The sequence below is a fragment of the Aquila chrysaetos genome, chromosome 12 (assembly GCF_900496995.4).
Source record: "Aquila chrysaetos chrysaetos chromosome 12, bAquChr1.4, whole genome shotgun sequence".
NCBI classification, from domain to species: domain Eukaryota; kingdom Metazoa; phylum Chordata; class Aves; order Accipitriformes; family Accipitridae; genus Aquila; species Aquila chrysaetos.
In genome coordinates this window covers 23,840,959-23,859,164 of record NC_044015.1, presented here as the reverse complement: position 1 = coordinate 23,859,164, position 18,206 = coordinate 23,840,959, and the positions used below count along the sequence as shown (strand labels likewise).

Sequence of the window (18,206 nt, the reverse complement as noted above, 5' to 3'; positions counted from 1 at the left end):
TGACATTCATCAGGACCTTTGCTAAGCTAATTCAGTTTACTAAATCAACAGGTACCTAAAAAAGTAAATAATTTGTGATGACTAAAAATACAGTTAGCTCGCTGTGCAGTCAGATATTAGGGGAGAGAAGAAATAGGAACCCTTCCTCTCTTGTTGGTAGCAGAATGCTAGACTAGCTCAGTCTTAGTACGTTATCTTCATCCATTGTGATTTTAGGTGTCATTATTTTATCTTGTTCTTAAATTTCCTTGGCTTCAGCACAGTTAAAGCCACCTTCATCTATTTCCTACCAGTGACCCTCCTGATAATGCTTAAAACTTTATTAAGTTGCTTAAGAATGAACAGTAGTTTATTCTCTCCATTTGTTTGCTGATAGCAGTTTGCATCTTGGTCCTTAGGAACAGTGAAAGCTTAGTAAAGCAGTGAAAACTTTTCTGTCCTTTGTATAGAGCTAATCCTAGATTTTGAGAGGGATGAAACTAGTAAAACAATGTAGTTATGGTGTGTTCTTCTAGTACTTTTAATAATGAAAATCTTCTGTGTTGAGCTATACCTTTTAAATGGATATACTTTTTTAGGCAATTAAAGGAAGAGAATCATAGCACAAAAGAAAAAATTAAGACTCTAGAGGCAAAGAACACTGACGTGGTATCAATGCTGACTCGGTCTGATCAGAAGATCATTGAGCTTGAGAGTGAACTTCATGAAAAAGAAATAGTGCTTAAAGAGAAAAATGCTCTAATAAGTGAAAATGCAGAGCTGAGAGCACTTACTGCACAGCAACATAACCGCTTGAAACTATACCATCAAGAAATTGAAGACTCAAGGGAAGAGCTCAACATACTAGAAACCATTATTTCCCAGTTGTCTCTAAGTACGTCTGAAGAGGTACAGTAACTGATACATCCTTAAAAATTGTATTGTGTCTCTTAAACAATTTGAACTGACATTGCATGGAAATCCTGTGATGTTCTTGAGAAATAATCTGAGTAAAATATCTTTGGTTTTCAAGATGCATGGATGACATGTTTTCTTAATTTAAATATTTTACTTTTGTCTTCTCATTCAAGAACAAGGAATAGATGCTTTCAAATTGATTAATCAGCAGGCATTTAAAACTACATTTTCCGTTCCTCTGTTCTATGTCTTGATTCTTCAGATGTATGTATATTCTCTAAAACATGATGATGTCCTATTATATGACGCAGAGGTTCTCAGTAGGACAGTATGACATTTCCCATACAGCAGACACATTTCATCACACAGCTGGAGTTGATGTGTTAACCTCAGCAATGGAGAAACTAGAGCAGGAGAGGTGTTCATAGGAATTTTTTTTTTCTGGGAAAGAGAAGGCACACCTTCCCTGACTGCAAATGAACTTTTGTTTACCAGGATGAACCCTGGCTTATGATCCTGAAGCTTGTATTGGTGAAGTTTATCACTAAACTGACTGTGATTGGGAGAGTCATGTAAAAAACCCAAAGTTGTGAACTGACTAGGGTTAATGGAGGAACGGTTTGGGAAGTTGGGAAGGGCTAGAGAGACATACGAGGTCAGGAGTACAGATGGCATCAGGTATTGTTATTTTTGAAGTATCAATCTGAGTACCTGTAATGAAAAGAAAATCAAACGTATGCTTTCTGTACGATAAGTATGCTTTCTGTATGATTTTGGAATTGCCAAAGTGAGCTCTGCTGAAGAGAATACAGTAATTTTGGATAAAAATTATGTTTTGGGCTGTTCTGACCATAGAACAGAAGATTTTCCATTTATTTGGAAGAGCCTTAAAAATTGTTTTTGGGCCCATTTGGAAAATACATTTTCTGGAAAAATTTGGGATTATTCTAGTAATTGAATGAAATATTCAGAAGCCCTCTGTAACTTGAGGAAAAAATGGTATTAAATGCAGTCATCGAAATCTGAAAGGAAGCATGATGTGTAAGAAGTTCAAACAGTGGAATTACTGATGGTATCTCCATTTATTTAATTTTTCATAGCAAAAATGTTCATGCTTCAGTACCTGTACAAAGATACCTGAAGGAATGGTCTCAGTTTCAGAGGACCTTAATGCCTATAACTTCTGCTAATGTGAGACAAACCTGCAGTGCTCTGCAAGCACTTACGAGAATCATTTTAATGATCAAGTTATCCAAACTTTTAACATCCTAGTGTATATGTCTTTATATGCTAGTGTAACACATGAATTAATCACGCTATGAAGCAACAAAAAGTCGATTTTGCACTGATCTTGGTTTTCCCTTAACTTTTAGCTTAAATGGCACCACTTGAAACACCAGCTATCCAGTTCCTCAACAAAAGAAGCTCTCTCCGAATCTTGTTTTGAATCGAATAAACCTTTGATTGCAGATCTAAGGTATAACTTTCTGGTTACTGAATTATGGCAAGAATAGGCAGATAATAAGGTGGTATAGAGCTAGCATGTAGAAAGAACGTTAAATAATTGTCTCCTCCTTTATAATAGCATTAAACTGGCAATGAAAGAAGCAGAAATTCAGAAGCCTTGTGCAAACTTGACTATCTGTACTGGAGCTGAGCATCTTTCTAATGATAATGAAGGACAAGAAAATAGCAGGTTATGTGGCCTGGAAGCAGAGCCTGTCAAATTGATCAGACGTCAAGGAGGTAAGCTTACCAAAATAGCTGTGCAGTTCTGTCTGATTAATACAGAGAATGGGAATCTTTTTGGTGGTAAGTTGTTTTTGTAGTGTTTTTTCAATATATCTCTGAGCTAACAGATACGGTTTGGTTGAAGAGGGAGCATTTTGCCACCTTGGAATTCTGGAAATTGTCATGTTTTCCAGGCACAATATTCTTATTCCTTTTGCTAGTTAAGTTACTTGTTCAGCAATATCCAAGCTATGAGCTGTGTTGAAATAGAACCATGTATTTTTTTCTTTACGCAGGTTATGCTAAGGTTTCCATATTTTCTTTCATTCTTTTCTCTGTATCCTGCTGTTGCAGAATTTCTGCAATTGCTTCTGTGATTACTATTGGGACTGCTCCATGGGACTTCAAGACACCTATAATAATGCTGTCTTCAATTTTTTTTTTTTTTTTGTCGGGTTTTTTTTGTTTGTTTGTTTGGGGAGGGTTGTTTGTTTTCATGAATCACAGCTTTCAGTTAGATTACAGGGGAAAAAAAAAAACCCAGTCTTGTTTCTGAATATGATATGTGTTAGTTCAATATGCTGTCACTAAATTATATTTCTCCTCTCTTTGGTTTGTACGATTATTTGCTTGAGTGCTGGTTTGTATGTTCTTTTATAATTAATCTTAAATTTATTTTTTCTTACTTTGAGAGAGGAGAAAATGTCAACAGTTGGAACTTATCAGCAAACAATTTGAAAAGGAGAGGCAAAGATTCCAGAAAGAGATAGAAGAGTTACGCACTAAACTGACAAAAGCAGATGATGTGAATTCGTCTTTGAAGACCAGCATGGCTCAGAGAGCCAGTCAGTTTCAAATCATACAGGAAGACCTATTGAAGAAGGCTTCCAAAACTAGTAGCTTAGAGAGAGAAGTAAGTTTTTAGCAGCACTGAAAAAATATGTCACTTTTTGTTTAGTTCACTAATCAAAGATAGTTAAGACAAGTTATGGAAGAACTGCAATTGCCATATTAATTTTAAAATCTGGCTTATTTAAGAAAAATGGGATATTTGTTAGTTGTCAGAAATCTCATTTTAAAGCTGATATATAGTTGGTGGGCTTTACTACTACTATTTTGATTTGTTATGTGGAAAATATGCACAGTCTTGTTGTTTTGGTATGGTTGAATTAATGTCTAATCTTAAGCAATAGGTGTTGAAGGAACAGTTGTATTTTTCCTCACTAAATGTTAGGACAGTTGCCAGAGATTAACATCATTGCCGGAGAGGCACGAAAGAAAGAAATTAAGCTTCAGCTAGCTCTTCTCTGGTTGAGTAAGTTAAAATGCTAATGTTTACATTCTGGTGCTAATGTGTTTATAGAATTCCAGCACATTGGGATTTGCAGTATATCCTAATAATGGCCATAAATGTTATAAATCTGTAATAGCTAATTCCCTCATATGGCACTGATAATGATCATGAATTGGATAAATTTGAGGTAAATTGTTCTGAATTCTTCTCTGTAAGTAATAAATTTTAATAGATCATAAAAAAATAAACAAACAATTAATTAATTAAAAATACTAGGAAATAGTAGTAGCTGAAATTGAATTGGTGGTAAGAAAGTACATACAAATACTTGAATAAACCTGAAACAGTTGTCTTCATGCTGTTCTGTGCCATATTTAATTTCAGGTAACAAAGAAATCTTCTCAACTTTCTGCGCTTGAGAAACAGTTGGAAGAAAAGACTATTGCTTATTCTCTTGCTGCAACAAGAAATACTGAGTTGGAACAGGAACTCATGGTAAAGTGTTCTCAGTGAGAAACTACATTTATGTAAAAAGACATAAATGGAGATTAAAGTTTAAGTTAAAATAGTATTATTCCGCGTATTCAAAATGGATAGACTTTCAGTTCTGCTAAACAATCTGCAGTTTTTAGACAATGCAGTTTTTAAAAACTGAATCTTGCTTCAAATAAAACATCCCTTTTTTTCCTGCTTTTGAACATGGTAAGTTATTAATGGACATGTTACTTTTTCCTTGTGATGATATGTGCAATGAAAATCTGGTCCTATTGAAATCAATTGTAGCATTGCCATTTGTTTCAGTGAAATATATGTAGACCTGTGAATAAAAAAGTCTTCTAAATGGTAATAAGTGAAGAGGGTGGTCTAACACTTGGAGCACTGTAAATTCTGGCCTGGGTATTGTTACGCAAACTTTTTTAGTTTTGGGAAGTGGTCTAAGGCTGCTCGAAAAGGAAACTATGTATGTGGTCCCCTTCAAATGAAAACCTGTATTTTAGAGATTCCATCTATCTATGTGAACACAGAATTTCTTTTTGTCTTTGTCAGAAGTTCCCTGCTCCAGTTGCTATAATCTGTGCCAGTAGTCCACCTTGCCAGACACCTTGTCTCTGTGTAGTGGCTGCATTTAGTGGGATTCTCTACCTATGTTACAGGTGTGACATCCTTTGAGATGCTGTGTAAAACCAGTATTTTCTGGGTTGTTCTTTTATGAAATCTAGGAACTTGGTCATCAAATAAAACACTATTTAATTTCACAGCTAAATATTTTTATTAAGTCCTTTTTGTTGTTGCTGTTTCCCAGGGAAAAAACAGACGCATTCATGAGTTGGAAACAACTATCAGTGAAGAACATGAGCAAGTAACTTCTGCTTTTGAAAAAGCAAAGTTGGTTCACCTTGAGGAGCACAAAGAGATGGAGAAACAGATTGAACTAGTAAGACCTTCTGTGTGTGCCAGTATGTATGATTGATATACTTGGTAACTTTTTTCCTACGTTAATTTGTCTTTTTAGTAATTCTGAGGCAGATGTCCAATTAAAAAGTTTTATTAAAAACTTATCTCTTCTCCCAACATTTCTTGATTTTAGTTCACTTTCCATCTAACACTACACAATCTCGTGATTTCCCTCCGAGATACCCATATCCTCTTTTCTGCTCAACTGAAGAGAAATAGGGACTTAGGAAGAATACTACTGTTCTTTGCTCCAAACACCTAGCAAAAAAAAAAAAAAGTATAGTGTTTTTGCCTACTGGTGTTAAACCATGACAGCTTCTAACAGTACTCTCTCATTTGCTGAACCTCTGCCAGCCTGAGCCTTGTGAGCATCTGTGTTCAGGGAGAACTGTTGGTAGGTTTTTCAGGCTTTAGAGGAGAATTCTATTGCTTCATGTGATTAGAAATATAACCACGGCTATTTCTAGCTGATCAAGAAGCTTGTCATCTTTTACTAAAGAATGTATGCATGTCTTACTGACAGACAATTGCACTCTGCCTGCCCTCATTCTCTTGATTCTCCTCTTGCTTTAAAATACTAAGTGTATTGGATTTCTTGATTTATTTTTTTTTAAGACTGTGCAATACTGCTGATCGCAGGAATGTATTTGCTTTTTATTCTTAAAGTGATGGGTGAGTAGAACTGAATGACATATTTAGATGCACAAATTCTCTGAAAAAGCTTATTAAAATAATAAACCATTAATTACGGGCAGCTTCAGACACAGCTGGAGAAGAAACATCAACAATTCATTGAACAAGAGAAAATAATATCTATTTTGCAACAAGATGTTATACATAAACAGCATCGCATTGAATCATTGGATGGGCTCCTGATAGAAAGCAGAGAGGTAGGGTTGGCTCTTGACTTTCTTTAAATGCAAATCAAACGAGTGACTAATAATGATAAGCATATCCATAAACACATGGAAAAACTGGAGAAAATGAAAAATACTTATGTTTTTGCTTCTTAATTCTTGTTTGAGTAATTGGCTGAATCTAGTGTAGTCCCCAGCTACTACTACCATACATTGTACAAACTTAAATGACCTTTCATTATTTTCTTCATCAGCATTCTGTTTATGCCTCTGGTTTGCACCTTAGGCTTCTAGCTCTAATCAAAGGAAAGAGATCTGGATAAAGAACAATTGCATCTATTCTGCACTAGGTGGAAACCCAAGAATGTTCTATTATGGCAATGTTTTATTCCTTTTAATAATTCCTGCTGCTGCAGAATATGAAGGGATACCTATCAAGAACCAAATTAACTTCAGAGTATGATGTACACAAATACAGTATACAAGCAATTGTGTTTTAAATACACTGATATTTTTTTTCCCCTGATTCTTAGTATCAGTTTTTATTAGTTGAATTGCTGTTACTATATTTACATTTTGTTCTCTTGAATAAAAATATGTGTACAAACAGGAAATGGAAAATCAAAATGTCAAGAAAGATCAAGGATTGAAGATGCTGAAAAGTCAGCTAACAGAAGAAACAATCAAAGTTAGTAAGCTCTCTAATTTTCAATTAATAGTTTTAAAGTTTGCAGTAATGGTGTATTTTCTTTTATCCTGAATAGAAAAAATACATTAAGGCAGCTTTATAGAAATTTGTCTCATGTAAATATTTCAGAAGTCATTAAGCTGAAGTCTTTGCTTTTTTTTTTTTTTTTTTTTTTTTTTTTTTTTTTTTGAATTAAAAGTAGTATGGTGAAACCCTCAGTAAGAGATTATGCAATGCATAATTGCTTTATAAAATTACTGTAGTTACAAATAGGGCAGATTTGTGCTGCTTGTGCTCTTAAAGTAAAACACTGTCTAACAAAGATAATGTTATGTGGGTTTTTGCCCTAGATACAACATAATTTTAGATATATGTGATACTATAACATAGTTCAATTCAACATAGTTCTCGTTGATGGGAAAAGTTGTCTTAGGATTGAAACCAAACACTTCAGAAAAGTTTAATTACTGTGGCTTAAGACCTCTGGGGGTTTGTTCATCATAACTTTTATCTGATCAAGGTTCTAAGATATTTGTTAGAGATTACTCAAATCCAAATTAATGGTAAAAGGGTAAAATAGATTAACAGTGTTAACATTGCTAAAAGCTTTTCCTTTCCCTTTTGGCAGAACTCAGGCATTGTCCCTCAGTGCAGAAAGAAAAAAAAATGCTGCTTAGTAGCTTTCTGAGAGGAATTGTATTAAGATCTGAATATTATTTTTGAAAAAGGCTTGTCACAATTCACATATGATGATCATTCCAAATTTATTTATACAATTCTATATGTAATAAAATGTGGATTAATGATTTGGTATTGGGCATATGTTTGCTTTTAAATTCTAGTTACTGACAAATACCGGAATATCTTCTCATCACTGATAGTCTCATCTGATTTAAACACAGTCTAAAGTATTGTAATTTAATTTCACAAATAATTTTAATTTCTGAACTATTTCAGTTTTAAAGTTTATAAAAATCTTTCAAGCCCGTTTTAATACTTTTTAGATAAAAATGTAGCTTTTCAGAAATTTTACACAAAGATGTTTTTTAACACTTTTTTTAGACTAGTTAATAAAAACCATGCCATGCAATATTAAGTACTCTGTTACATTCCACTAGGTGAGACAACTCGAGTCAGCACTGGATGTGTGTAAGGAAGAAGTTGCACTGTATTTGAATCAGTCACAAGAAAATAAGGAGATATTTGAAAATCAGCTCAAAAAAAAGTCTGAAGAGGTAACAGCTTGTTTTAACAAGTCTTCTGTATTGCAGAGAACACTTGTTAGGAATGATTTAATCTAAAACTCCGTGAATTAAGAGACAAAACATTTGCAGCAGGAACTGTGAATAGGAAGCAAGCTGGGAAAAGACTATACATTTGTGAGGGTAAAGGGGAAAATCATAACTAAGAAACACTGGATAAGCTTAGGGAAAGGAAGTACCAAGATAAATGAATTGTTGAAAGCAGTAACAAAATCAGAATTAAGTGAAAGAAGGCATTATCTTGGAAAAAAATGGAGACAGCACTATTGCAATATAAACTTAGGTGCACATAATTGATCTGTGTTTCCAAGTATCTTAATGGGGAAGAAGTCCTGGGCATAAGAAAATTTTTACTTCAAGCCCCTGAGTTTTATCACACTTTCTGCTACTACATGAAAGCAAGGAAGAATTAAGTTTAAATATTATTAGTATGAATTTTTATTTGTGGGGATGCCTAACCACATGAACTAATTGTCATAGCAGGCTGTTCATGTTGGTGCTGCCCTACCTGCTGAGAGATAGGCTCTAGACAACTGGAGATTACTAGACCCTGTACAGGAGTAACTGGATGGAAATCTATGGTCTGTGTTATGCATAAGCCTGTGATATTTACTGCTGCTTTCTAAGCCCTAAAATCTGTTGTTCTTACACTGCATATAAAGAGATGGGATACTGTGTGAAACTCAAGGGTAGCAAGTGAGGCTTTGTAATTGTGACCAATGTTTTCATAAGTGGCAGAATCACTACTTCCGCTTTGGGGTGAGCAGCTAGTGATTTTTTTTTTTTCTTTTTTAATTTCTTTTTTTTTAAAGAATGTTTCTTTTTTTTTTTTTTTTTTTGAGAAAATTCTTGGTATTCATCACTGAGAGATCAGACTATTCAACATGTGATAAGTTAGGCACTCAGAAAAGTTTTTTATTGAAATGACTATTGTCATAGAGGCAGAAAGAAATAGGGGAGGCTCAGAACAGAATCTCGAGGGGAAAACAAGAACTTTGAGAAATAAAGAAGAGTGACAGAAACAAAAGTAGTTCCGTAATTTAGAAATGAAAAATCTTTGTTCTGTATGTTTTTAAGGTACTGACCGGTTTAGGTATATTTAGAAAGCAAGAAGTCAAAAAACTGGGGCTGATAAATTACTTCTGTCCTCACTTTATAAAGCACAACTCAGTGATGAATTATGGGATGTGTTATGTACTGTTGAAACTGTAATGCAACTAAATTCAGAGCCAGAAGTTTTATGAATAATAGGTGTGATTCTGTGCTCATTGAGACTGAAGAGAATAGCTGATGCAAGTGCAAATAAAAAAGTTTTATTGTAATGGAAAATAAATGTGTTTTCAGGTTCATTATTTACAGAAAGAAATAAAACTAAAAGATCAGAATATTCAGGACACAAATGAACAAAATATTCTCCTACAGCAAACTTTGCATCATCAGCAGCAAATGTTACAGCAAGAAACTATTAGAAATGGGGAGCTGGAAGATAACCAAATTAAAATAGAAAAACAGGTACAGTATAGTGAGAAGTGTCTACATAAAGACTTTTTCTACATTAAATGCTTTTTAATATATTTTTGTAATACCTTTAAAATCTGAATGTTTCTTTGGTAACTGAGTTGGTAAAGAGTTCAGTGGTTGGTTTTGTCTTAAACCAGGTTCTGTGCTATCAGAAACTCTAGCTAGCATTAGAGGGGCTAAGTACTTCGAAAATCAAACCCTACACTGCAATTAAGGAGAGGTGTATTGAAATTCAGAAAGTTGAATCTTGTTATATTTTCTAGGAACTATTTGTCTTTCAAATGTGACTGCAAAGTTCTAGTCTTAAACTATATACAATTTTAGACTGTAAAGAAATCTGTTGTGTTAAAACTCTTGCTATGCGAGTTGCAAGACAAGGTTGTATATTTCTTTGGTATGTAATTTAAAAGTACCAACACTTCTTAAATACCATTTTAAATAGGTATCCAATTTGGAACAAGAGCTTCAGAAGCAGAAAGCATGTGCAGAAGATAAGTTGAGAAAGGTAGAGGAGAAACATCGCCTAGCTGCTCAGGAAGCAGATTTAAACAGACAGAAAGTGGATGAACTTAATGGTACAATCAGGTAGGTTAGAATAACTGAGAGGTATATTCTGCAGATAGACATATCAATAAGACTGCTGTCTGAAGTGGTATTCAGCTATGTAGTCATACAGTTTGGTCTCTGTGTGAGCATAGACTGGAAATCAGAAGGGGAAGTATCTAGCAGAGGCATGACTTTCTGGAACAGTCTTCCAGTGGAGTTAATGAATGTCCCAGCAACCTATTTAGCCTTCAGATGGCACTTCATAATGCAGTTCAGTTCATAAATATATCAAGTTGCTTGTAATTCTAGATACTAGATTCTAGGAGGGCTTGGTAGTCTTAAAGAATATGGTTTTGATTGCAAGAAAAGCCTACTTAACATGATGTTTTTATTGCTATTTTATGCACAAATGCTTGTCATCTTAGAGCATGTCAGGACATACATATGTTGCTTTTGTTATTACAAGGTTCATTTTGTTTTGGTTGCTTCTTCTATTTAGACAAATGAAATTGGAGATGGATCAGTGCAAGAGTGAACTTACTGGTATGGAAAAGGAAGTAGTGCAATTAAAACGAGATGGTGAAGACAAAGCAATGCAGATAAATCAGTTGGATATTATTTTGGAAGAAGCACGATCAGAGCTCAATGAAAAGGCAAATGAGGGTAATTTCGCTATTTTGTTTCTCAAGCTTCCTTTCATCATGCTATTTCCCTGTATGTATTAGAGTAGACATTTTAATTTTTCCTTTTTCCGCTGTTGTTTTATAATCAAGTCCATGAGAGTAAAAATATGATAATTTTGATGGAGAGGTTACTCTTTTTTTTTTTTTTTTTTTTAATATGTTGGTAATTCCATAGTTTTTAAAAGAAAGAAAAAAAAAAAAAAGAAAACTAAAAAACCAGACACCCCCACCTCAAAAAAACCCACAAACTTTTTTTTAATGTACTTTTGCAAAGTCTCACTTCTGTGGGAGGTACCTTTACCCCAGGTGAAATGAGTAAGTAGTTTTATCTGTAAATTGGTAGTGCAAATTCTTAATGTGGTAATCAAACAATACATGTAGATTTAAAAGGCACATGCTATTTACAAAAATTCAGCTCTTTAAAACAAACAGAAAACCACACAAGAGAGTCTATGGAAATAACAAACTTTCCAACCCCTCCTCCTCCATTTAATTTTACCATTCTTTTACCTAGAGGTCTTACTAGCAATTCTGCTTGCATTTTCCATAGCACTACATATTCAGTTACTATGTTGTCTCTGTACTTTCTCCTTGGCCAAATGTTTTTAGGTACATCCTCATATTTCAAGTCAATTATAGATTATGAGCTGAATAAAACCAGCAAGGACTTAGGTGACATGAAAACATTGTATAACCTCAGAAGTCACTGTTTTTCTAGATTTTCCTAAAAATAGTGATACTGAAAATTGATTATGACCACAAGTGCTAGTAGGCAGCGGTGTTGCATAAAGACTCTGACTTACTGATGATTAAACATTTTGTGTTTTGTGTTGTGTGTGTGTAAAATAGTCAATGATTTACAAGATAAGCTGCTTCAAAGTGAGACTTGCCACAGGGAAGCCTTACAGAAAATAGTAGAACTAGAATCTGCATTAGAGAATGCCCATGGAGAATTAAAAATCACTTTAACACAGCTTCAGGAATTGCAAGATGCATTACAGAATGCACAGTCCTCTCTGGAGAAGAAGCATGTTGCTATCATGGATCTAACAACTGAGCTCAGGTAAGCTGTTATCTTTTCCATCATGAAAACTTAGTTGTGTTAGTTTTTCGTTAGGAGTAGCAAGTAGTTTGGATGGTCTTTTTTTTATCTTCTCAGCAGCTCTCTAATTTTTAGGTGGTTTGTGGCTGTAAGATAACTTGATACAGTAGCTCCTCAGCTCACTTTAAATTTCTAAAAGTGGTGCTGAATTCTTTTTTGGGAATTCTGTTTTAAAATCTGCTAAAATTATCTTCTGAATCCCAAAATTGTGAAATAATTGTAAGAGGAATTGCTTTCTTTTATAGTGAAATTGTCCTGTTTCCTTTCTGACCATGAATTAATGTTACTTCCTTCTGTACTATTATTTTTTTTAAAACGTGTTGTCCTGATAACCAATTAAATAACTTGAATAATGAAGTTATTGGGAACTCTCCACCTGGAATATAGTTAACAGAATTATTTCATTTGGGTTTGTCCTTTGCAATCAATTAGTTGATTCACGTTTTAGAGTAATTTGGCTTTAAGTAAGTAATAGATCTCATGATTTCAAGCTGGATACTTGAACCTAAGCAACTGAATGTGCATTAAGCAATGAAACATATGAGAATTTCAGGTACTGCAAGGGAGAAATTGAAGACAAAAAGCAAGAACTCCTTGACATGGACCAGGCATTGAAAGAAAGGAATTGGGAACTGAAACAAAGGGCAGCTCAGGTCAGACCATTTCAAGTATGTTAATGACAGTTATTCCTGTTATGTAGTAGATAACTTATAAAAAGTCCACTAGGTTTAATTGCCTTCACACATTATTCCAAACTGTACTGTTAATATAGCCACAGTGTCAACCTCAAAACCAGTTGTATGTTGCTGAAGCCTTATGGTACCAGGAAAATCAGGTGGTGTTCCCCTAAGGAAAACAGGTTGTGTTCCCTCGTGAAAACCTGTCGCGTAATTCTTCCTTAGTAATAAAGTTACAGGACAACTGTTGTTGTCTTGATGTTTAAAACAAAGGAAAGATCTGCACTGAAGTGTGCTTGGAGGTGATAGATTCCTTTCCTTGTTTGCACTGGAGCATATTTAATTAGCTCTAAATCAGCATCTAAATATGAAACAGTATCTTTGTTATGAATAAATTTCTGTAGCTCACTTGAAATACTTTCAGTCTTTTGGTCTGGCTTCATGATTTTATCTCCATCATAGAAAAACTATTCTGTCACTTACAATAAGCCTTCTAATAGCTACTTCCTGCAGGAGTTACCAGCCTTTATATCCAAGAATATTTGAGGTGCAGAGAGAAGGAGGAGTGGGGATTTAAAAAAAAAACAAAAACCAAAAAACTGTTCAAGGAACTGGTACTGTAAGGAGGCCAGACCCTCCAATATATTCTTGCCGCAGTACCCTGTGAGCTGCTCTGGGAATTCATCAAAGTGATAGGATTTCTTTTTCTTTGGCAAAATTTGGCACTTTCTAACAAGATGTATTAGTATACTAAGCTACTCATTACGTTCCGTTTAAAATGAGAACTAGTTTTGTGTTCTGTGTACCTGAGAACCAAACATACTCAGTTATGGACTTTTTCCCCGATTTTCCCCTATTCTCTTTGTTTTGGCCCCTATTTTTTTAAACAAGATAGGGTGCATTTTTATATTGATTGCTTGAGACAATATTCTTGAGACTACAAAGGATTAGTTTCATTCCTTTTGCTGTCATATTTTGTAATATTGCTTCTTAAAATCCGCATACTAGTTCAAAATAAAATATTGTCTTTTCTTCCTTTTTTATCTCTAGATTACACAGTTGGATATGACAGTTCGTGAACATAGGGGAGAAATGGAACAACAAATAATTCGATTAGAGTCCAATTTAGAGAAGTCAGAGCTAGAAATTAAGGAATGCAATAAACAGGTAATTCTTGCTTAAATTAAAAAAAAAACCAGTTTCCCTAACAAAGGGCAGCTAATTCTCTGAGAAAGTCTCGTCCTAGGACACAATAGCTGGCCAGGTTTAATCTAGAACAGTAAAATTGGTTCCTTATTGTAGGAGAGAGGGAAGGGAGTACCTTAATAGTGTACCAGGAAAAATATTTTATGTTGCCAATTAAAACTAAAAATTTTGCAGGGAAATACCAGTATAAAAATGAAAATGTGTTTTTTTTTCCTTGATACAATATAGCTCCCAAATTGCTGGTCCTTTATCCATTTGATAAAGGAAAATGTTGACAAAATAAAAATAAAATAGAAAATTCACAAGAGAATACAAAGCCAGAGGTAATACTGATGGTATTGGTGAGTTTTGTTTGGGATGTTTTTTTTTTTTTAACTTGTCCTGATTTCAGTAAAATATCAGTTCTGATTTAACTGCATTTTCTGTTCAGATTGAGAGCTTAGAGAAGAAACTTCAGTGTTCTAAAGATGAGCTTCGTGAAAAAGAGTTTGAATTGCTCCAGAGAGATCAAGAAATAAATCAGCTGAAGAAAAAAATAGAAAGAAAACAACAGAGCCTAGAAGCTCTTGAAAAGGTAAAATGTTCCTTAGATACACAAAAAATTTTTACTTTTTAATGCCATTCTCATAACTGCCTAGAAGAAACGATATGGTGTCTCTTTAGAATAAGTGTCATTACTTATCCCCAAGTAGTTGTATTGTATATCGTGGTGTTTGCTGAATCTTAATTCCCTAAAATTAAACCAGTTTAATTATTTAAAAATTACAAATTTAATGGCACACTCTTAATTGTCTGCTTTGTGGAGAAATTTTAATATTGGTTATCTTTAGTAACCTGATGTTCTGCCTATGGGTGTGGTCTTCCATGAAATGAAATTAAACAGTATGCTGTATGATAAGAGCTTCTTATGACTTGGGTAGCTATCCTATGAAAATAATTGCATCAAAAGAGCACTGAGATTTAGCATGTTTATAGGAACGAGAAGAGAGAAATTTTTGGCATGGTGAATGGGAGCACACAGATAGAACAGAGAAGGTAGCTAATTTTACTTTATGAATGATAGGAATCTTTGGTTTGGAGCATGAATCAGTCACTACAAGTACAAGTGCCATCTGAGATAAACAGGCTTTCTGCAGAAATAAGTTCATTAAAAGATGCTTGCCAGCTAAAGGTAAACATCAAAACTGAAATGGTTCCTGCCATTTTGATTATGCTGCATTTGTATGTTATTTCTTTCCCTAGGATAAGGTATTGGAGAAGTCTTCTTTCTGTGTAGTCACCAAAGGCATTTGATCTATATTCTAGATCATGGGGGCTTGGCTGTGTAGCAGCTGAATATGAAAGTTCTTTCACTGCAAATTAAAGCAGTGTCAGCTCTTCCATCTTGATTTCTGTTAAAGGTTATTTATGACAGTTGAGAACAGGACAGTGCCTGCTGCTACCCTGTGGTGGGTTGACCCTGGCTGGATGCCAGGTGCCCACCAAAGCCGCTCTATCACTCCCCACCTCAGCTGGACAGGGGAGAGAAAATATAACAAAGGGCTTGTGGGTTGAGATAAGGACAGGGAGAGATCACTCAACCAATTACCGTCACGGGCAAAACAGATTCGACTTAGGGAAAATTAACTTATTTATTGCCAACCAACCAGAGCAGGGTAATAAGAAATAAAACCAAATCTCAAAACACCTTCCCTCTACCCCTCTCTTCTTCCCGGGCACAGCTTCACTCCCGGATTCTCTACCTATCCCCCCCCCAGAGGCAGAGGGGGATGGGGAATGGGGGTTATGATCAGTTCATCACACATTGTCTCTGCTGCTTCATCCTCTTCAGGGGCAGGACTCCTCACACTCTTCCCCTGCTCCAGCGTGGGGTCCCTCCCATGGGCTGCAGTTCTTCACGAACTGCTCCAGCATGGGTCCCTTCCACGGCATGCAGTCCTTCAGGAGCACACTGCTCCAGCGTGGGCTGGAGCACACAAGCCCTGCCAGAAAACCTGCTCCAGCGTGGACTCCTCTCTCCACAGATCCACAGGTCCTGCCAGGAGCCTGCTCTGGCGTGGGCTTCCTACAGTGTCACAGCCTCTTTCGGGCACCCACCTGCTCCAGTGTGGGGTCCTCCATGGGCTGCAGACAGACATCTGCTCCACCATGGACCTCCATGGTCTGCAGGGGAACAGCCTGCCTCACCATGGTCTTCACCACGGGCTGCAGGGGAATCTCTGCTCCGGCACCTGGAGCATCTCCTCCCCCTCCTTCTTCACTGACCTTGGTGTCTGCAGGGCTGTTTCTCTTGCATGTTCTCACTCCTCTCTCCGGCTGCAGTTTCTGTGCCTGCCACAACTTTTTTTCCTTCTGAAATATGTTATCACAGAGGCACTACCACTATTGCTGATTGGCTCAGCCTTGGCCGGCGGCAGGTCCGTCTTGGAGCCGGCTGGTATTGGCTCTGTTGGACACAGGGGAAGCTTCCAGCAGCTTCTCACAGAAGCCACCCCTGTAACCCCCCCCGATACCAAAACTGTGCCACACAAACTTTCACACATATCATTAACATATTTCCAACTTTTCCTAAGACTTTGGGGATGATTCTGAAGGAAAGGATTTCCTAGCTAGCCCCCGTACAACTGCTGACTAGACCCTTCCCTTCCAGACAAATTTCCTTGTTATTATTTTTGCTAAGGAATACCATGTAGGGGGAGGCCCAAGAATGATACAAGAAAGGCTTTGAAAATAGACCTACACCAGTCATGTTCCTTGAGAGACCTGGAATGAAGGAAATGTCAAGTTTATTTTCATTGTAGTTAAGTACATAAAACACTGGATTTTGGAAGCATTCTGCATAAAATATGAAATACATTGTAGAGTTGTTCTGGCTCCACTTAGAATATGATATGGTTGCTTTGTTTAAAAGTTGTGTATATTAACATGATGTAAGAAAAGGCTTTCTCCATTAGTAACACATTGCAGACTGACTGACCAATCTTCCACAGAAACTTCTGTCCTAGTTCTAAAAACTCAGTTACCTAATCTCTCTGGGGAAAAGGGGTGGTGTGTTTGTGTGTCTGTGTTTTACCCAGGGGTATAGTCTGTCTCACTCTTTTTCCCCTTAATACACTACCTTCCTTGCTTATTACAGGAAATGTATTAATTCAGGGAAGGAATTGTTAGCTAGGGTTGATTTCTGTCCTGGTCCACTCTGCCCTTTTGGGACTCATGAAATAACCAGGTCACAGATTTTTCAGTTGAAGTGTTCTGTGTTGTTACTCTGCTTTAATCTGCAGTGAGGATCTTGTAACAATACAGCACTCTGCTACCCTTAGAATTTGTAAGTATTCCAAATAAAGGAACTGGAAACATCTTACTGAACATTCAGAGTAGCTTTTTGATTTTTCTGGGAAATTGAAGTAATTTCCTTTATTTAGGAAAAAAAAGAAAAGGGCAGATTTGACTTATAGCAAATTAATCTTTTGTGGCCACAGTTCCTTACTGAAATGAGAAATAAAATTGTGTTAAAAATGGTAAGTGAAGTAAGAAGAAATTAGGGATTACAAAGATAGATTAAAAAAAAAATTACAAAATTTTTATAAAATTAGACATAATATAAAAATAATTAGAAATTATTGTAATAATCTTTCATTCATTAGCTATAAGCTTATTATGTGCTACTTACAGATGCCTTTGTACTCTACTTATAGTGTTCCTCATAAAGAATAAGCATCTAGCTAAAACATGAATAGATACATAATCACTTTTATATTTATAATTAACAAGAGCCATAGTATGATGTGATGTTATGAAATATTAGTGGCTGATATGGCCTCTGTTGTGCCACAGTGCTGGCTAACATAAACATAGCTGCTGTGTTTCATATACTAGAGAGACCAGTTTGTTGATCACCTTATACTCCTGTTCAGATTTTTCTATAAATGAACTATCAAATAATGAAGTCCAGCATGTGAGCCTGTTTTTTAAAGGGGGGGGGAAAAAACCCTAAACCTCTAGAAATTAACAGCACCCTGCCTCCCCTGCCCCCAACCCCAAACATACTGTGTTTGTCTGCATTTATTTCTGTATACGGTAGAAAATCCAGGATACTTACATTAATGTTGATAAGATTTTCCTCACTTTGTATTGGTAAAAATCATAGGCTTTTTTTCCTCTTGATACCTTGATACTGTTGATAGTGTTTTTACAAACACTTCCTGAATTGTTAGAAACTTAAGTTGTTAGGAACTTAAACATAAAAATGCAGTTCAATGTGAAACCTTAAGCCTTACACAGAAGCAT

At 35.6% G+C, this 18,206-nt stretch overlaps 1 protein-coding gene across 2 annotated transcripts in view; it reads left to right on the top strand.

Moving 5' to 3' along the window:
* CCDC18 (coiled-coil domain containing 18) overlaps positions 1-18,206 on the top strand; it is a 29,929-nt gene that overhangs the window by 8,583 nt on the left and 3,140 nt on the right. Inside the window, exons 9-24 of one of the 2 annotated variants that reach the window (XM_041128093.1) lie at positions 579-888; positions 2,271-2,374; positions 2,483-2,643; positions 3,321-3,541; positions 4,307-4,417; positions 5,226-5,357; positions 6,133-6,267; positions 6,845-6,922; positions 8,041-8,157; positions 9,529-9,696; positions 10,148-10,290; positions 10,751-10,914; positions 11,784-11,997; positions 12,590-12,689; positions 13,764-13,880; positions 14,350-14,493. In XM_041128093.1, coding sequence (XP_040984027.1) covers positions 579-888; positions 2,271-2,374; positions 2,483-2,643; positions 3,321-3,541; positions 4,307-4,417; positions 5,226-5,357; positions 6,133-6,267; positions 6,845-6,922; positions 8,041-8,157; positions 9,529-9,696; positions 10,148-10,290; positions 10,751-10,914; positions 11,784-11,997; positions 12,590-12,689; positions 13,764-13,880; positions 14,350-14,493 — 2,419 coding nt within the window. Of the gene's footprint in view, positions 1-578; positions 889-2,270; positions 2,375-2,482; positions 2,644-3,320; positions 3,542-4,306; positions 4,418-5,225; positions 5,358-6,132; positions 6,268-6,844; positions 6,923-8,040; positions 8,158-9,528; positions 9,697-10,147; positions 10,291-10,750; positions 10,915-11,783; positions 11,998-12,589; positions 12,705-13,763; positions 13,881-14,349; positions 14,494-18,206 lie in introns of both variants that reach the window. The other variant, XM_041128094.1, reaches the window with a different exon arrangement.